Raw genomic sequence first — 22,397 nt, 5'->3', positions numbered from 1 at the left:
GCCAAATCCCACCAGTCCTTAAAATGTAAGACGACTTCTTGGATTCGTCGAATACTATCGTCGCTTCATTCGACACTTCAGCAAGATCAATAAGCCACTTACAGAATTAATGCCGAGTCTTATGAAGAAGAAAGTAAGGAAACATGAACAGAAACAATGCGCTAGGGTCCAGATCAAGAAAAAGCGTTTGAAACACGATAGAAGTATTTTTCCAACGTAAACTACAACATGAATGAAAATTTTGACAAAGTTTTTTTTCAAACTCAATTAAAATTTCTAATGGCAATTTTCAAATTACGATCGGTTCATACAATATATTTTACAAACAACACAACATATATAACATATTCACAGTACTGAACCATTAATGAATTCACAATACAAGTTGATATCCACATGGAACAATTTTCGGAACGTGTTGATTGTTGACACCAGAAGCTACCTTAATGTTACTGCTCAATATACGTAAGAAGTCTGTAACGTAAAATTGTCGATGACGCGCACACAGTTAAAACACAGGTGACATCATCTTATTTGATCTGTGACGAAATATTACGTTGCGCGTCAAACATGGTGTCTTGTTTCGGGGCAGTAAATACACAAGAAACAATTTAAGGGTAACGTAGCGATTCAACACTTAATATTTTATACTGGGAGGAACCAAGGGCCAGAAATGGAGACAGCTGCAGGAATTAAGCGCTTCCGACATTGATGAGGATGTTAATCTACAGGAAGATACACCTGTAGAACAGGAAGAGCAATCTCAGAACCAGATACGTCACCGGTACCAGTCAGACGATCAGGGAGAGACCGTAGAAAAATTAAGACTAGTAGAGTTCAATATTTCTTACTGAAATAGTAACTATCCTCGTGGTCAAAATCAGACACCAGCTCATGGAGGTAAAAATAGCTGTTTTCGTCATGACTCTCAATTGGAAATCTTCCAATGTCATGGATAACATTACAGACACTGAGACATAAGAAAAATATTGGGACATTCCTGACACACATCATATATCCATTGGGTTGTATTTGATCCGCACAATGCTTATATACCGCGAGTTATTACTAAGAAAATTAGAATTACGGATTCAGATAAAAATGATAGTATTATTGAATGAGTTGTGTCAATGTTTGACCTTAAAATCAAGCTCAGGATCCAGAGCATATGATAAAACCAGACGATAGTGTGCAAAATGTAATATCACCAGTAATAATGAAATTAATATAATTTGTCTATTAAGAATGTTCATAAATACATTGATGAGGATGCTAATACACAGGAAGATACACCTGTAGAACAGGAAGAGCAATCTCAGGAACCAGATACGTCACCGGTACCAGTCAGACAAAAAGGAAGAGACCGTAGACCACCAGCATGGATGTCTTCTGGTCTGTACGACATCGCAGCTATTGGAACTACCTCTGTTGGTCATACTACTACCACGGAACATTCGAAGCCAACAGCTGAGCGGCAACAAAAAGCTGAGTACATTTCAATTTTAGCTAGAAAACCTTTGTTCTCAGCATTACAGCGAGAAGCAGCCTTAGCCATTCTGGATATAGTTAACCACCATTAGTTTAGGAATGACGGGACGTCATTATTTTGCTTGTGGGAATGCGTTGGAGAGCTATATTTTTATGTTTTGTGTTAAAATGTTATGTTATTAGAATATTTCTATTTACTGTTATTATAATTTGTAGTCTGCCAATTTATTCAGGTAGAACATTACCTTTTGATTATATCTTTTCTATTGGTCAGTATGATTTAGGCGGGAATCTTTTGTTTAACTTTTCTTTGTTTTGGGCAGTATGCTAAAGTATTTATATGAAGTGGTAGCCATTGTCTTCAGGTTATTTTGCAGTTGCCATGTATTTATTATTGAAATAGTCTAGGACTATCATATTCTTAAATAAGGTATTACATATATTGATAAAGAATTAACTGACTCACACCAATCAGTTGGTGAAACAAAGACCTGTGCACTACATGTTAGGGTCATTTTTCACTTAGAATATTTACATCAATTCTGATGAAATAGAAGAACCATAGAACTATCAACGTTTGTTTTATTTAAATACAAGGGAAGCACGACTACATTCCTAGAAATGTATAGGAGGTAAGATAAAAAGAAATATTGTTGAAGGACGTATAATGACCTATAGTTGTTCATTTAGTCTTGTGAAGAGTTGTCTCATTGTCAATCATACCAAATCTCCTTTTTATATAACTAATCTTTAAACATTGTTGCTAGTGAATAATCGAGAAAAAAACAGAATTTATTTGATCCATTTTGCGGGATATCTAACAATGCTTGAGAAAATATAAAAAATGCGAGTTATAGATCGATTTTTCTTTTTAAAGAATTACCGGTGGATAATTTCGTCCTGAGTAGGTTCTACTCATTATTTAACCGAATCTTCCGTGCAGATATCCCCCCCCCCCTTTTTTTTACGCCCCTTATTTAACGAAAACAGTAACTGAAAATATTTCACCTTCAACACACGATGAAGAGAAGGATATTTTAGCATTCATGAACAATATTATAATATGCAGATGAAGAAAATAAGGCAGCTGAACACTTGAATTATTGTAGACCTATTATGACAATTGGGTCTATGCTTGAATATTTACATATTCGAACTTTATTAAAAGGTGACATTGCTGTCTTGTTTTAAAAAAAAATGGAAAATCAAAACTTGACCCAAACTGATATCGGAGATTTTCTTTCACAAATACAGTAGGAAAGGTAGTCGAAAAAACGCGTCTATCCAGAAATGATTTGCTTCTGGGGCAACCGAAGGAATTAAGACGAAATCAAAACCATATCTGGCTCTAATGGATTCAAGGAAAACCTTTGACATGTTTTGGCATATCGGCTTAATGAGAGAAATGCATAAGCTTGGTCTAAACTGGGACGAACTGGTTATATTTTAAAAAAAAATGGTATAAAATCTCAAATAAAACATTTTGACCTATGAATTACGACATTAACAAACTGTAATAGTATCAAAACAGCAAAGATAATGAATAATAGAGATGGGTCAATTTGTATATATACCAAGGGGAAACTTCGTTCAAAGCATTACTATTTATTTTTCATTGCATTTAATAGAGAATGGAAATTTGGTGCAAATAAAACCTAAGATTTTTTTTATAGAAAATCCACAGACTTTAATACAGAGATGATTGTTATTATATAATATTTTAAACATAGATTACTCGCTTTTTTTACTATGATGTGCTAGCGTTTATTATTTACAAAAAGTCTTAAACAACCTTTGAATTCCAAACCACCTCGTGCCGAGTCACTGAAGTCTAGCGCACAGTAAAAGGTGCACTTGAATTGGTGCATTTATATTTGTTTTCAGGTTTAATACCATTCTGTAGCCATTTATGTACGAACTTTAAAAACTGCAATAGTGTCAAAACAACAAATATAATGAATAATAGAGATAGGTCGTTTTGTACATATACCAAGGGGAAACTTTTGTTATATATACTGGTTCATTGCATTTAATAGAAAAAGAGGACATTGTGGCAAATAAAACAAGATTTACATAGAGAATCCACAGCCTTTAATACAGAGATTTTTGTTATAAGATTCTAAACATAGATTACTCACTTGCTTTTCTATGATATGCTAGCGTTTGTTGTTTACAAAAAATTCTAAGCAACCTGTAAATTCCAAAATACCTCGTGCTGAGTCACTAAAGTCGAACGCACCTTAAAATGTGTACTTGATTTGGTCCATATTTATATTTGTTTTAACAAATAACTACATTGATAAACTTGTTTTCAGGAAACCAATGCTAGCACTGCATGTAATAATCCTCTGTCTATCAGTCACCGAATTGCCAAATATGAGTGTACAAGGATAGAGGCTGTGGATTTTCTATAACATTTCCATATGTTTAGCATTGAATCAACACAAGGGTACATAATCCTTATTAACCAATATCATTTTTTAAACTTGGTTTAAAGAAATCATTGCACTTCATACAATAATTATTTATCTAGCCTAATATGAGAGTACAAGGAGAAAGGCTGTGGATTTTTTTTTTTATAAAATTTCATATGTTTAGCGTTGAATCATCACAAGGGTACATACTTTCAAAATCAATAGAGGAACGACAAGGTGTACGGCAAGATGGTACTTGGTCATAAACAGCATACAAGGTTTTTATATTTATTTGCTATTGCAGTCTTGAGAAAATGATAAGAAACATGTTAAGGATCTGGCCAATTTAATGCGGTATTCCAACTGAGTGTATCCGACGATGTTGCGCCAATTTCAACAGATCCTTATGAATTACAAACTATGCAAAATGTACATGCAGATAATGCGAACGAATTACGTTATTAACATGGTGAGCAAAAATCAACATCATAAATTGTTGAGGTCTGAACTTATAATCAAAGCAATTAAGACGAATTCAACACTAAATGTGGCTCTTATGAATACAAGGAAAGCCTTTGACATTGTTTGGCTTAATGAGAGAAATGCTTAAGTTTTGTCTTAACGGAGACAACTAGTTATTTTTAGAAAATGGTATGAATTCTCAAATGAAAAATTGAATGGAAAGAGGCTGCTGCATATTGCCAACAACGAAATATTGTTTCCAATCTAAGACGTCAGTCTATAAGAACTTCATTATAGAGCGTTGCACTGGCGGTTCAAAACAAAAAAAAAATTTCTGGCCAACAATTTATAAACACTTTTTTTAGAAATAAAAGTAGTCAATTTGACAACACTATTGTATTATGCAATGATCATGACATCATAAATGATCAATTTAATGTAGCAGAAATGTTCAAATTGTAGCCAAAAACAATGATAGTTGTGAGGTAGAAGATAAACATCTAAACAATAAACCTATAATGGAGACATGTAATGTTGAAGGTAGCTTTTAATGAAATTAATGACTTTGTAGAAGAACAAATTAATAAGATCAATGTAAACAAATTGAATGGCTTTGATGGTGTATCGGTTAAAATTTGGAAAACAGCAAAACCCATAATTGTAAAAACCTATTACAAAACTTATTAATATGTTGAAAAAAATGTACTCAGAGTTTCCTTATCAACTAAAGGAAGCACATGTATTTTGTATAAGAAAAATAGTCAGCTAGAGGCATGAAACTACAGACCTGTTAGCATACTATAGGTGTTTTCAATCTTCTTTGAATAGGTCATATACGTGTTGTCAATGTTCTTTGAATAGGTCATATATACCAGCAGCTAATTAAATAGTTTGATGAGATATGTCATTCATCTTTGTCAGCTTTTAGACCTGGTGGTGTCAACCTAAGTTACTTTAAAGGGTCATATACAAGCAGAAATTAAAATATTTTAGTGAGATATTTTATCTTTTGTCCGCTTTTAGACCCGGCTTTGTCTGTTATTTTTTTTATTTTTTTACTTACCCCATAGCTTACTGTTATCAAAATTAAATGCATATGTATGATCCATTAAATCTTATTGACTAGTATATATCGAACAGAAAACAATGTGTAAAAGTTAATGCATACTTTACTATGATTTACAAAGGTGTACCGCAAGGTTCAATCTTGGGTCCCGTGCTTTACAATATTTTCTAATGGACATTTTCGATTTTGTTAAAGCAAATGAACTATACAACTATCCAGATGACAACACATTGTCAGACTTAGGACCAGATCTAAGCGGATTAGTTAAATCTTTGGAAAAGGAAAGTACAGTTTTAATTGATTGCATTGTTTGCTAAAAATGAAATAAAAGTCAATACGGATAAATTTCAGGCTATTATCATTGTCAATAAATCTTAAAGCGGGGATGTTAAAAAAAACATGAATGGGAGTAAAATTTACCGCGACACTGAGGTAAAGCTCCTTGGAGCGACAATATTTTATCAACACTTATTTTTGAAATTTGCAAAAAGAAGCTTTAAGGCAGTTAAATTTACTAAAATTTAATTGAAAACATCTATCTAAATCCGGATGATGAACTATTTATCACTCATATATTATGGTTAATTTAATTGTTGTCCTGTAGTTTGGCATTTTGTGGGGAGGGTGACACTTAAAAAATGGGGGGAAATACACATGCCTTGAGGTACATCTATGAAGATGCAAGTAGTGACTACGAAACTATTTTGCTATAAACTTGTTTACCTTCTTTAAATAAAAACCCGACGTCTACAAATGATGGCAATAGAAGTTTTTTTTTTTAAATATTACAGTCACCAGTATATCACCATGATATTATTAATCTTAAAAGTGTACCATACTCTTTTAGAAAGCAACAGACGGTTGAAGTACCACAGGTGAGAAAAATACAGTTTGGACTTCACCCCTTCAGGTATGCTGGAGCTACACTCTGGAATGAGCTGCTTGACCCAATCCCTGCGCAGTCGAACCTGGACCAGTTTAAAAGAGTGATGAACAACTGGAATATGCAAATACTGCAGTTTTACATGCAGCTTTTAGAACTAGTTTATCTGTCTTTATTTCATCTATTTGCATGTGCTTATAATCTAGTTTAGTGCTTTACTTGTGTGTGCTTTGCTTTTATACTGAACATTTTTGCTTATGCAATATAGCTGTCATACTTTATACGTCTTAAATATGTTTTATATGTCTTATACCCGGTATTTCTTGAATATTGTATCTGTTGTTATTGTTATTACTTTCAGCAAAAGGCTCTACAGAGCTTGTTTGTAATGTTCATGTAACCCGGCTTAAAATAGAATTTTCTATTCTATTGTCTTGGACATTAAATGATAAACCTGTACTACTTTCTGAATCGGCAGTTCATTTGGAAATAAGTAGAAATTTTACTATAAATGCCGAGGTGAAAGAAGTTGTGGGTAGGCATAGTATTACTGCTTTTGTCATCATAAGAGAAATTTACAAAGCTCGAAGGACCACACGGGAAAGTAAAGAATTCAGTAGAATATGAAATGGTATAGGCAGTGATATTATAACGAATACAGATATGATATTTTAAAGAGTATACTTCAAATATGAAAACTCTGCAGGATAAAGATTGAATACAGAAAATGTTACTTTCTTTCATCAACAGAGATCGTTCATAGTGAAAGAAAAGCAAGGCACAAATTACGCCATTACTCTTTTGCTGAAGCAACCCGTTAGTGTTGTCTTCAGTTGATCAAGGCAATACACGCAGAATTGGATAAATCGTATACTGATGTAAAGGTAGACAGCATATCTTGCACGCTTGAGACCAATGAATCAAATATTCAAAATGAAAATATAAATAAAGAAATTTTGATGGCAAGTTTTTATCTACTGATCAGGTTAATAATGTGCCGGTAAATGAAAATGTGTCTCATACTTAAATACCACGCTTGGTTAAAGAAAATGAGTACTTTTTGTTAGATAATGAATCAAATATTGGACGGTTGTGGAACATGGAATTCTAAATCGACATGATGAACTAAGACAACATATTGTGTACGACAAAATGACAGCAATTTGGTTTCATGTATTAAGAAGTTATCTTTATTGTAAACAAATAAAAAGTATTTTATTGCTTTAGAACCACAACCTTATGATTCTAATTTGTTCATCCTTAAACGTTATTATATATGCCTCTCTGAAAAGAATGAATTCTTACCAAAAAAGCATCAGTTGGTTCGATAAAAATGCCGAGCGATTCACTTGAAACTATGAATAAAGTCATTATAGCAGAATACATAGGAACTTATCCTATTTAAATAGTTAAAATGCATGATATCGCTAAAATGACAAATCAAGAATATATCAGAACTTCACCTGAGACTAAATCGCAAGTTAGATTAGAGATAGAAGCTGGTAAATCAGTTAATAAACTTTCACCGATAAATTTGACTCTGAACATCAGCCACGTGACTCAAAATATGTTCAAAACGTTAATTATCGTGGGAAAAAATGAAAAAAATCTTTTCAACAAACAAAATATTGCAGCAGCTGATGATATGTAAACTGTCATTATATGAATTCTGCCAAGCATCCTTTTTTGGAAGAAATTGTTCAGACCAAAGTCAGGCAAAACCACCAATTGTTGTCTGCTATACAGATTTTGAAATGAAACATTTTGCCAGTGCCTGTAGGTCATCAATAATTGGTGTTGACAGAACATTCAATTTGGGCGCCAGCTTTGTAACGACAACAGTTTTCCAGGAAACAAATTTAAACGTAAAGGGAAAAACACAAACCCAAAAATAATAGGACTAATTTATTTGCATTGGAATGGTGCTTGCGCATATTGACTCAGTGCTTGATACCACAATTACAGATACATTGCTTAGTTATAGCAATCTTGTGATTGGTTCAGATAAGGAAAAGGCATTAGTTCAAGCTATCAAAGACAGTTTTCCAACATCTGAACTAACATTGTGCACAAAACACTTGAGTGAAAATGTAACTAGGCATTTGCGATGAAAGGTTGGCGTGAATTACAAAAACGCAAAAACAAATGTTATAGGACTTGTTTGGGATAGTGGTATGATAGAAGCGGATCCTACGGTAGATTTTACCACTAATGAACCTGATACAGAAAGAAAATATGAAGACCTCGTTGCTCCATACCTTTCGCAAAAACTCTTTCCTACTATTAGGGATTACGTGTACAATGCTCGAAAAACAGAGTCAAGATTTCCATTGCAATGGAAAAACAACGATTGTGAGGCAATTAATCATATCTTGAAACTAAATCAAGATTGGAAGCCTGAAAAACTGCCATAGTTGATTAATAAAATACATAAAGAAATAAAGACGCAAGAAAGTCTTGTCAATGGCGCACTTTATGGACATGTAGACTTTGAGCTAAGCTTCTCAGTAAGCCATTTACAATGCACAAAATCTTACTGGCAGATTTAATCGGAGAGAGAACAGGTATTTGCACTGCAAGTATTCTTGACTCATGGGAGAAAGTTAAAAACAAATATCGAGTCCACCAATTCAACAGATGGTGGGCTGACAATCCCCAAAACAAGTGCATGTGCACGTAAGCCTTGTCAAAGGAAACATACGAAAAGTGTAAAAACTACATCTTACAAAATACAGTGAACCATAGTGGTAAAACAAATCTACGGCTTATCAATATGGACCACCATGTACAAAATTTATAAGGATTATGTTAGATATGAATGTAAATATTACTATTATAATAATGACTAAACAAAATAAAAAAAAAACATGGACCCCAATGTATAACCACGTCCTCGTCGTGAGGTCTTGAAATACGCTTGAATAATAAATATGGTAAAGTGTGGCTGAGAGTAGACTACAAATGAAGCATCTTCAAAAAATTTAAAACCACCATGTACATTTTGTACATAGCATATGACGATTGTGTTAGATATGAATGTAAGCAATATAACAAAGCGTTCTACAAATGAAGCATCGCTTTGATATAGCAAAAGCACAGTTAGATCATACAATAACTCAAATGAATCAAGAGATCATATTCTATTATGCCGACTTTATATTTATCTACATTCGTTTATTCATACTCTAACTTTACTAAAAACATTACATACATTATCTTAAACATATGATTTATATTTAATTATAAAATGCTTCGCTGGGTGCAGCCTGAAATGACCGCAGAGGTCGAATCCTGAACAGTTGGGGCAAAAACGGACACCATATTTGCGCTTGATACAGGTCTGAATCTGGATTGTATTAAATATTTGACACATAATAGGTTTCTGACACAGACTAACTGTAGTCAAAGAACTGAGAATTAGTTATATGATATGAATTTATTTCAATTTTCTGCTAATGTGCAATACACTATGCTGTTGCAAATTGATACCACCACCCCCTCCCCCCAAAAAAACCAATACGAAATATAGGTTCCTCCCCCTTTTTTTGCTTTTGTGCAATACACTATGCTGTTGCAAAAAAAATTTTACATTTTAAGAAATTCTATTAATTCCTGAAATCTAAAATGAGTAAAGAATCTTCTCCCCCTTTCCCCTCCAAAAAAACCCAATTCTTTCCCTCGAGTTAAAGGAGTTTTCAACCATAATTACCCATTTAGATACATCATCAAAGTCTTATATAAACCAGATGCTCCGTATGATGCAGCTTCATACGACCGCAGAGGTCGAACCCTTATCTGAACAGTTGGGGCAAGTGTGGACACAACATTCAAGCTTGATACAGCTCTGAATTTGGATTGTGATTAAATAGTTCACACAGCATAGGTTTCTGACACCGAATGAATGTGGTCTAATGAACTTATTTTTTTATTATTTTGCTTTTGAGCAATACACTATGCTGTTGAATATTAATCCCCTACAAAAATTATTTGAAGTAATGAATTGTAGAAGCAGTTTGGCCATAATTCAGCAGAGTTATGTGGTTCTCCCCTAGTTTTGTTGAATTGGATATTGTCCCATGTGCTTTTGTCCCATATTCTTTCATTTACAGTTACCTCTTATTACTAGCTTAATCAAAGAAAATATATGAATATAAAACCAATATAGCCAACAAATTTATTAATTTTTTAATAACTTTTTCTGTGTCATACAGATTTGAATGCATGTCACTAAGACTACTGCGGTATATATCAAAGTTTTTACTTTATCACTTAAACTTGCTAAATATTTTCCACTGAAATTTTTCATCAGAATCACTGAAGCTATATATATAGGGTTTCCAGTTACTATACTCCCCAGGTATTTACGATTTTTTTTAGTATATCCACAAAGTGCAAATCAGCACAATCTAATCCTTACAAACTAATGAATATGTGTTCGTTTGTATCCAGCTATTACAAGCACTAGTTTAAAAAAAATGACTTAGAGTTATCTCCACTTAGAATTATCACTAAATTTTTTTACATCAAACTTCTGTTGAAAAAAGTCAAACTTTGTATAAAACAAATAAAGTTACATAGATGGTGATCCTTTTGGTAGTGGTGGATTGGTTGGTGGTGGTGAAGTTGGCATTGGAGGTTGTTGAGGCAGTTGGGGATACTAATTATGGTAATAAGGATTGTAGTAGTACATTTGAGGATATCCGTACGGCATAAATGGGTACATATAATTTGGTTGATGTAAACTAGACTGTGCAGACATTGCTTGATCAGATGAAAATGGACGGGTTATGATGTTTTCTGAGGACTTGCACATATGGTATTAACAGATGCATGTGTGGAATTACATTGGGTCATGTTGTGGGATCTTACATGCAGTTATAGAATTCTTTGAGTGTTATCACATCTCTCATCAATAAGTTTGTGCACAGGGAATATTTCATTGGATTGATTGCTTTCAATCAAAGTTTCCTAAGGTGAATGAGGACTGAGACCTCTCTGCAAATATATCCATTTGCTCTTTTTGACCTCTGTTATGTCACGGTTTAATTCTTCGATTTCTTTTTCCGTCTATTTTTTCATTCTGCTCAACTATGGTTTGTGTTTGTGTCTCCTTCTACAATACTCCCATAAGGTACATGGGTCTTTCATACAATGGGATCTGTCCTTATTTCCATCCGACTTATGGCCTCGAACATGACAAATTGAACATGTCTGGGTTTTATAAGGCCCTTCAGGCTCAGGTAAGTGGATGAACTTTTCAATTTTTTTCTGAGCTGCAAAAGCTTCCCCATACTTGTCATTTAATTCTTTCAGTTTATCAACCTGTTTCTCTTTTGAATCTTTGATAGACTTCCTCTATCTTCATTTCCCCTGCATGGTTCTTTGTTATTACTGTAGTTCTCACAGGGTTTTGTGATGGTAGCAGTTTTCTAATTTTTAACTGCAGCTTCAATCTCTCTCCTATGACCTAGGGGCATACTTTCATGGTTAACAGGTCTTCGTTGGTCTTCATTGTGCAGATAGTTTCAACATCTGTAGATCCATGTTCATTAAATGTGGCAGAGAACTTCTTATAGTCAGGACCAAGTTTTAAGAAAAAGTCTTCAGAAGTCATTTCAAAACTCATTATTACCAAAAATGGGTCTTACTTTCCAAGAGAACAAATTTACTAATGCCAATTTTGTGTTTAAATAAACTAAAAGGATCAAATTTAAGATGGGGGTGTTTTCAAAGTATGTGTATGTTTAGATTCTTATGAAGGTAAATGATGTTTACCTATCTTCACCTGTCAAATGGAACAAACACTAGAACAGGTGGACAATACCATCATCTTATTCTACTATACATAATTAGTTAAAATTCATGCTAGTTGCATGAAATTTAAGAATGGATTTTAAAGAACAAGAGTGCACACGCTGAAATGTCTCGCCTTCTTTACTAATCATTGATATCATGTTGATAGTTCTAAATATAAAGCTTTATTACAACCGTCACATAAACTCAACATTAACCAAGAAAACTTAAACCATTGATCAATGAGCCGTGAAACTGAGGTCATGGTCAGATGAACCATGCCAGTCAGACCTGTACAGCTAACAATTCTTCCATACAACAAATATAGTTGACTTATTGCTTATGAATTAAGAAAAACAGACCAAAACACAAATACTTTACACTTAGCAATGAACCGTGAAAATGGGGTCAAGGTAAACAAAACCTGCGCGACTGACACATAGATCATACAAAATTTCCATACACCAAAAATAGTTGTTCTATTGCATATAGTACTCGAAAAATAGACAAAAACTCAAAAACTTAACTTTGACCACTGAACCATGAAAATGAGGTCAAGGTCAGATGACACCTGTCAGCTTGACATGTACACCTTATAATAATTCCATACACTAACATACCTGCCAACTTTTGAAAATGGCCATGGGAGTTTTTGTGCGCGGCACCATTTTTGAGGGTAGAATTTTTCTCGGCATTTTTTCGTTTGATGATTTGGCTCCTAAAAGTGGCTGACATACTTCTTTTTTGGGGGGTGATAGATGAAGATGCTGTTATAACCCATCTTTTTTTAAATTGTTTGATTGTTGTATTCTTTTTGTTGAGATAAACAACAGTAGGATGACTTTATGTTTGTCTGATACATTGTCAAAAAATAAAAAAAAGTAATAATTTTAATAATTTAATAAAAAAAAACAATATATTATATAGATTAATATCACAAGTTGTAATGTCAAACAGTCAAACACAAAAGGTACAGTGTAATGATTATTAAGAGTACATGCACACATACAGCACTACAGTTAAAAGTGTTCAAAAGTTTATAAAGTTCATAAAGTTAAAAATGTTCAAAACAACTTTTTGATTATGTAGCACTACAGTTCAATATCTGTTACTAAATGTCACATGTATGTTTTATGCACAGTCTTTGTTGTAAGAGGAGCAAGCCTGCTTATCTGTCTTGAGATGTTCCTTTGTTGGCTGGAATGAGTAGCATTTACTGTTGGTGTTCAGCTTGACAGTCAGAAGGGCACATTATGTTGAATTGTCTAAAGATGACCTGGTATCAGTATGAACCTCCTTAAGCATTGAAAAGGTACGCTCACAGTCAGCATTTGAATTTGGAATGGTACACACTGCTGATACAATCTTAGATAGGAGAGGAAACCTTAATTGGTGTTACAGTAATTATGTTGGTCATCTTTGACACCTGTCCCCAGTACTGGTCTACTCTGGTTGATTCTGTTGTGTAGGTTGGCAGTTCTGATGCTGATATGACCTTGTAGGTTGTGAACTCTTCTTCCAGTTGTTGAAGTAGGTGCTCTGGAACAACTGAAGGGAAACTTCTAGCTACAACTGTTACAGATGATGAAGGGAGGTCACCTCTGGTTGATGGGTTCAGAAAGGCTAAGCAACAAACAACTGGGTCCTTGAAAGGGAACTTCGCCAACATCTTGGCCACAACTATCTTCTGACAGACCTAAAAACAAAAAGAAAATAATTAGGTTTTTTTATACAAATTTTTTGAAATAAAATTTACAATTGACTAAATATAGTAGATCTGTTGCATATCTATAATACTAAAATAACGAGGTCCGATTTGTCAGACGTCATCGGGTAAAAACTACAAATCAAAGAATTCAGTTTTATATATAGCCAATATAGGATAATGGTGTTGATTAAAAATTACACCACGGTACTCCAGACCCTTTTGTTTTCCACATAACTAATAGTGGCAATAATTAACGAGTTACGGTTCGAATCCGATACCGATACCAATAGTATATTCATCTGTTACCTATGACATTATTTGCACGTTCCGCATCTGACAGACGCACCACCAAACGGTGTATTTCGGATTTTGCTATATACACGGGTCATAATTACAGGGTTGCAGTACTAATTCAATCATTGACAAATTGTTTCCTATTGTAGTATTTAATCAGTAAGACTTTCTAAGATGACAATACGAATTCTAAAATTCTGGACTTAAAATAAGGCGTATAAGCAGTTTTCAATTTGTTAGCGGACATGACGTAAAACAGCTAATCAAAGGATTCAATCTTATTTATAACTAATATAGGACAATGCTGTTGATAAAAAAAATACTCCCTTCCAGGACCTTTTGTTTTCCAAATAATTAATATTACCAATAATTGAGAAGTTCCAGGTTGACGGGTTCAACTCATAGTTATATACTTTAATTCAGTCACGGACCCGCGATATCACGGGTGTGTTCTAGTAGTATAAGAAAAACAGACCAAAAAAAAAAAAATAACTATAACCACTGAACCATGAAAATGAGATCAAGGTCAGATGACACCTGTCAGTTGGACATGTTCACCTTACAGTCCTTCCACACACCGAATATACTAGACCTATTGCATAAAGTATCTGAGATATGGACTTGACCACCAAAATTTAACCTTGTTCACTGATCCATGAGATGAGGTCGAGGTCAAGTGAAAACTGTCTGACAGGCATGAGGACCTTGAAAGGTACGCACATACCAAATATAGTTATCCTTTTACTTATAATGAGAGAATTTAACATTACAAACTAGAGGCTCTAAAGAGCCTGTGTCGCTCACCTTGGTCTATGTGAATATTAAACAAAGGAAGCAGATGGATTCATGACAAAATTGTGTTTTGGTGATAATGATGTGTTTGTATGTCTTACTTTACTGAACATTCTTGCTGCTTACAGTTATCTCAATCTATAATGAACTTGGCCATTGCCAAGTAGTTTCAGTGGAAAATGTTAGTAAAATTTTACAAATTTTATAAAAATAGTTAAAAATTGACTATAAAGGACAATAACTCCTTAGGGGGTCAATTGACCATTTCAGTCATGTTGACTTATTTGTAAATCTTACTTTGCTGTACATTATTGCTGTTTAAAGTTTATCTCTATCTATAATAATATTCAAGATAATAACCCAAAACAGTAAAATTTCCTTAAAAGTACCAATTTAGGGGCAGCAACCCAACAACGGATTGTCCGATTCATCTGAAAATTTCAGGGCAGATAAATTTTGGCCTGATAAACAATTTTACCCAGTGTAAGATTTGCTCTAAATGCTTTGGTTTTTGAGTTTTAAGCCAAAAACTGCATTTTACCCCTATGTTCTATTTTTAGCTATGGCGGCCATCTTGGTTGGATGGCCGGGTCACCAGACACATTTTTTTAACTAGATACCCCAAAGATGATTGTGGCTAAGTTTGGATTAATTTGGCCCAGTTGTTTCAGAGGAGAAGATTTTTGTAAAAGATTACTAAGATTTACGATAAATGGTTAAAAATTGAGTATAAAGGACAATAACTCCTAAAGGGGTCAACTGACCATTTCGGTCATGTTGACTTATTTGTAAATCTAACTTTGCTCAACATTATTGCTGTTAACAGTTTATCTCTATCTATAATAATATTTAAGATAATAATCAAAAACAGTAAAATTTCCTTAAAATTACCAATTCAGGGGCAGCAACCCAACAACGGATTGTCCGATTCATCTGAAAATTTCAGGGGAGATAGATATTGACCTGATAAACAATTTTACCCTGTCAGATTTGCTCTAAATGCTTTGGTTTTTGAGTTATAAGCCAAAAACTGCATTTTACCCATATGTTTTATTTTTAGCTATGGTGGCCATCTTGGTTGGTTGGCCTGGTCACTGGACACATTTTTTAAACTAGATACCCCAATGATGATTGTGGCCAAGTTTGGATTACTTTGGCCTAGTAGTTTCAGAGGAGAAGATTTTTGTAAAAGTTAACGATGACGGACGCAAAGTGATGGGAAAAAAATCTTATAAATCATCTATATACTTAGTATGAAGCAGCCAGGTCTTCCACCTTTTTAAATGTAACGCTTTTAAGAAGTCAGCTAACGCCGCCGCCGGATCACTATCCCTGTGAGGAGCTTTCTGCAACAAAAGTTGCAGGCTCGACAAAAACCAAGAGAGGCCATATGTAGGGGAAAAAATACCTCAAATCGAAATAGATTAACCTTTTCTGCTATTTCCAAGCAGACTGGTATATGTCTTAAAACTATTAGTAAATACATTTGTGGTGTTGAAAACAACTATAAAGTAAAGCAGTCTAAAAGAGACATCATGACCGAAGAAGTGTTAACAAGTGTGGAATTTTTTAAACAATCAAAACTATCTTGAACTCTGAAATAAGGAAAAAATCTGGTTGTAAATGGTGTTTGCAATCAACAGAATGTTCCATCTGCCAAATATCTTTCACATTCTTGTGTACATGAACTTGGATACTCATATAGAAAATTGGAGACTTTACCTGTTGAAACTCAAAAAGATGATATCCAGCTCCAATTTGATAACTTTCTTGAATTTATAAGTCAGAAAAATCCAAGTACTTTACATTTTTTTTGAAAAGTGGTGTAATAAAAACATCTGGCAATATAAATTATGGAACTTCAGTCAAAGGTTCTAGAGCATTTGAATTACAAAAATATGCTTAAAATGCAAACTATACAATTTAACTGTTGCATTCAAGATTTGGTGTGGACTATTTCAATGTTATTGATCAACCATCTAATAGTTTGTACTTCTTTAGCTTTATAACTATTTTGATCTGTGCGTCACTAATAAGTCTTATGTAGAGGAAACCTGCATCTTGCATATTAAATTATAATCCTGGTACCTTTGATAACTATTGGAACTTATTAATTTTTTTGCTGAGGCTATTGATATCAATAATGATAAACTAGCCAATGGACATCAACCCATTTTTGTACCCGGAGACACAATCATTATGGACAAATAAAATAACATTTGGAATAGGTTGACCGTGAAAAAAATCATCAATAATAATGTAATGAGTATTTCTCCTTTTAAACTGTTCATATGAATGACCAATAAATTTTAGGGTTATGGATTTTTTTTTCTTCTTAAAAAAAATGCATATCACACAACCATCAATTATTTGGTGTTTTTTTTTTACCAAAATCTTATTAAAAGATTTCTTCTCCCTGCATCATATTTTTTTCTCTTCTTAAATGTTTTTCGGTAATAACTATAACACCTGCCTCAGAAATTAATGATTTTTTCCCTTAATAACATAAATTTCAATAATTTTATACATGTTGATATGACGTTCATTAACTTCAATATGTACTTTCTATATGTTCATTAACTTCAACATGTACCTTTACAATATGTCCTTTCTGAGAAACAGACCTAATCAAGATATAATTACTAATGATCTATGAAAATGAAGTCACAGTATCATGAACCTTACTAGACAGACATGAACACCTTTAAATCAATCCATAAACCTAAAATAGTTTTCAAATAGTATCTGAGAAATACCTTATCACAAAATTTTAATCTTGACCATGTAATTGAGTTCAGTAATATCATCCTTATCTAATGAAAGATTACCACTTTTTTGTGATTTTTTATTAAAAGAGTCGTTTCTTTCTACCCTTTTTTCGAATTCTTTCTCGTCTCAAAAGTTTTAGGAGATTTCAAAATCCATGAAACTATGAATGTGTGTGGATGAGGTATTATATTCAAATACAATGTAGTAATAAGACATTTATTTCCAAATAACACATTGCATCTTTTAATATTAACATCAATCCTCTAACCAAACAACAATACAAGTAGGTATCTATATATATAACAACATTATTATAACATAAATAAGATTATTTATACATCTAAACAATACTTTTACTTAACCAATAACATACAAACATTTAGCTATCAATCACTGTTAAATTTAGAATTTTTTGTGTGCAAAATTTGTTATGGTGATTGTCAAACAATGGACACAAATGCCAGATTTATTTCAGAAAAATGCTGCACACAAATGCGTCCAACATATATATAATGCACATTTTTAATTTTGTGACACCTATCATGTCTCCATTTTTGCAATTATATACTAAAATATCACAAGAATTTCTGAATAAACAGTGTGTTCAACTGGAAGTTCTTCCATATGACTAGTATAACAATTTTCAGTTACCCTTCAAGATAGTGTTTAAATTTTCTTCACTTATATCATGATACATGTACTTTGAATTCACAGACTCATCCCATCCAACATCTGATAATTGACAATGTTGATACATTACATAATAATAGGTTTCTTACTTTTAACAAAAATATACAATGTCATACTCCCAAAATTATGGAGTATTGCTCAATCTTTGTCTGAAATTCTCACTAAGGAATTATTAATATGGAGACAATAACTCTTATAGGGGGCTGGGATGATCAATGGCCTTGATTACCCTGAGGGTTTCCCATGCATGGTCATTAATGACAGAAGTAAAAAGACAAACATCCCATAATACATGTTATAAGGTCATAATTGAGAACATGATGCATAGAAAAATAAGAAAATATGATAGGTGACATCCTTTTTTTCCTTAAAAAATCAAATCTATCAACATATTTGTGATAACACATATTCTTTAATGCAAATTACTTTAAGTTTACCCCTGGCAAGCACAGGAACATAGGGATAACACATACTTTGTTATAAACTGACAGAAAACAGGTAAATAAGGAACATAAACAAAGGCAATGAACTAAACTTAGTAATTAGTAAGAAAGGTAAAAAAGTCCCATGATATTTTCACTAAGATGTCAGGGATAAGGTTATAAGATAACAGACATGAGCAAAATGAATATACATAAATGAGACAGCACCCAAATATCACATATCAAACCTGACACAAACAGACACATATATATATGACAAATGCCATGAGTGAAATATGGATTAAATGGTGTTTTTTTTAATGGAAGTGGTGTCACTGGATGGTCAACTTGCTTCTTGTTATCATTGTACACATCTGGTCAATTAGTTAAATAACCTGTCCTCTTCAAACTGGTCAGTTCAAAAATTAATTTTGTTACTTCAACAGTAATAATGGTTTACTTTTATACTGAATCATCGAACATTTTCAACAGGCTTTGTGATATCATTATAATGACAAGTATTTATTGGTGGAGGAAGTCCAAGAAACTCGAGAAAACTTTGACTTTTAGCACAAAACTTGGCAATCCAAGTCATTTAAGTCAAAAGTTGCAGAAATATATATAATAACAAGAATGTGTCCCCAGTACACGAATGCCCCACTCGCACTATCATTTTCTATGTTCAGTGGACCGTGAAATTAGGGAAAACCCTCTAATTTGGCATTAAAATTAAAAAGATCATATCATAGGGAACATTTATACTAAGTTTGAAGCCGATTGGACTTCAACTTCATCAAAAACTACCTTGACCAAAAACTTTAACCTGAAGCGGGACAGATGGACGAACAAACAGACGAATGGACGCACAGACCAGAAAACATAATGCCCCTCTACTATCATAGGTGGGGCACAAAAAGAAGATAAACTATTTTTAAAAACAACAATATTGTGTAGTGTTATTGTGTACCCAGATATTATCAATGAAATAATCTTATCACAGTCTAATACATCTGTACTCAACCCAAACTAACTTCATACACCAATTACAATTATGATCCTAAATTATAATACCCATTCTGATGTGTGCTATTCTCAGCTATTTTACTTCATAAATATTTCAAGGATAGGCCTGAGGGTCAATATTTACACTATCAATACCATTAACTAACTAATGCCTACAGTTTCGTTATAATAAGGAACACATCTGAAAGACTAGCAGAATAAATTATACATTATTATGGCTGTGTTCATATTTTTGAAGGTATTATATTGCAATTATATGGCTTGGTTCCTACATTTCTGTGATAATTAGTTCATGTAATGGAAGACAGGCTATGAAGAACTTCTGTCTGTGTAGTCCAGATACTGTTTGTTGTTTTCCTTACTTCTACAGTGATTGATCTTACCTACAAAAGCAAAATCATTTGATTAAAGATACAAGAAAAGATCGGATATCTCTTTATTTCTCCATTACATGTCAATATTTTAATGAAGATTTCCATTTTATGGATATCAAATTTATAATTTATCATCAATTTAATTTGTGTTGCTAATTCATTATTATGAAAAGAAAGGATGTCTGTCTCTGAGGGAGTTATTTGGGGTCATGACAGTAAAAAATTAAATTAAAAATCTAGAATTTGAAATTGATACTATAAGTCTGAAATTCATTAGTTAAGAAACAAAATAAGCTTAAATTATTGATAGGTTATCCTTTTTCCTAAAATTTAATTTTTAAATAATGGCAGGAACAGACTGACTCTGGCTTTTACCTTATATTAGCATAGGTATCATTTGGGTCACAAATCTAGAATTTACTTTAATTTTGGTAAATGATCTTTTATGAGCTATTGAAGTCTCATATGGAAAGAAAAAGTGGGTGCCTTGAGTCACAATATTTTACCCTGTACTGTAGGAAACAAACAAGGAGTCAGAACATGTCAAAAATTCCAAAGCCTCGTCTAAGTACATCAGATTCCTTAAATGGTTGAACTTCAATGATATTGTTCATGTAGTGTTTGCCCATATCACATGCCTATAGGTTTGATATTTATGACACTTTTTATGTGCATTCATTACATTTGTAGATTTATTTGATACATTTTTAATAAAACAATGTTACAATTTTTTTTAAATTATTTTAAGCAGTCCCATGTTCTGCATGCATATTTATCTGAGTTCCACCAAATTATGCATACTTTCCCTTAATATGCAGATATCTTAAATGGAAATTATTCATTTTTGCATTTTATTGCTGTAATGAGGCTACAGGAAACTCACCAGCTGTGTAAAGTAGCCCATTTCTCTTGGTTTCTCTGAATATCTATCAAACTGATCTAAATTGTCCTGTAGTTTCAATGTCAAGGTATCATAGTTAGCTCTTACTACTTCTAACACCTTCAAACATAGAGTAAAAAGACAGTACTTAGAATGTGCTTACTGGATACTAAGGATGTCCAAATGTAACATGTAAGAAGTTTTATATATAATAATAGAATATTATTGTGGTGACTTAAAACAGAGAAGTATTAAAGATATAAATGAGGTAATCCTAAATTAAATTTTTTAAACTTTTTTTCAATGCAATTGTAAATTAAAATTATGTAGAAATAAAGTTTTAATTTTATGCAATGTTAATTAAGTTCTCAGATTCTCAGATAATTTTCATTGAAAAAAAAACCAGGGGTACCTAATTCATGCATTTATCAGACAACAATTATAGGTAAACGATTTATATGAAATATAGCATTAAATTTTCAAAAATCCATACACAGACAAAAACAAATATTATCAAATATTTATGTGATTAACCTGTTGCTATCACACACATCCTGAAACTGACTAACAAAAATCATGTCAGAGCTGTTCTTGCTTCTCATGCAGCAATTTTGAGTTATCTCTCTTATTCCAGTGGCATAAAACTCAAATATCTGGCTGTGTATTTATGTTTGTCAAAAAATAAACCTTTATTGATGATGCAATTTTGTTTCACTTAGAGCTAGTTTTCCTGTTATGTTTCTGGCATATTTATAAGGATGTAAGTATATTTGGCCATTCCATTAAATTGTGTACAGCTTGTTAAACCTGAATAATTACATTAGATGTATGTTTCATTATAATATTTTATTCTGATTGGCTAACTGCACATCACGTGTTATTCCGTAAGCAGTTGTAATGCTCAATACAACTTTTGATTCATGATAACACGTGCTCCAACAATAAAGTGCACAGGTGAATTAAATAATAAAATATATAAAATTCGTGTTTTCGTGATCATAGCTAAAAAATGTAATTATAAGTATTGAATGCTTCTTTTTGTAACTTTATAGGGTTGTAAAAGCGTTGACCGTGCGTACATTTTTAGAATGAAGCGCTTCCACGCTTCATACAAAATGTACTTCGGTCAACGCTTTTACATCCCAATAAATTTACAAAAAGAAGCATTCAATTCTTAAATAATAACATACCTGTTCTTCAGTTAAGGAAGACAATTGTTTGGCTGCAGACCAGGCGTCTACTTTAGGAGTGAAGTGATTGACAATGGCCCTGTAAATATACAACAGCTTTGTATAGCTATTTGTGTTATCAAATTATATGTGTTGAAAAATATTAACTT

General features: G+C 32.8%; 1 protein-coding gene across 1 annotated transcript in view; it reads right to left on the bottom strand.

Annotated features, from left to right (window-relative positions):
• Nucleotides 1-17,871: 17,871 nt before the first annotated feature.
• Nucleotides 17,872-22,397, bottom strand: part of LOC139520440 (armadillo-like helical domain-containing protein 3) — a 41,377-nt gene continuing 36,851 nt past the window's right edge. Inside the window, exons 25-27 of the mRNA XM_071313044.1 lie at nt 22,249-22,327; nt 21,062-21,178; nt 17,872-20,187 (exon numbers count right to left, since the gene is read on the bottom strand). Of these exons, the coding sequence (XP_071169145.1) occupies nt 20,095-20,187; nt 21,062-21,178; nt 22,249-22,327 (289 nt within the window). The 3' untranslated portion in view covers nt 17,872-20,094. The remainder of the gene's footprint in view (nt 20,188-21,061; nt 21,179-22,248; nt 22,328-22,397) is intronic.

The sequence above is a fragment of the Mytilus edulis genome, chromosome 4, assembly GCF_963676685.1.
Source record: "Mytilus edulis chromosome 4, xbMytEdul2.2, whole genome shotgun sequence".
Lineage (NCBI taxonomy): Eukaryota > Metazoa > Mollusca > Bivalvia > Mytilida > Mytilidae > Mytilus > Mytilus edulis.
This window is presented reverse-complemented; position numbering and strand designations above follow the sequence as displayed.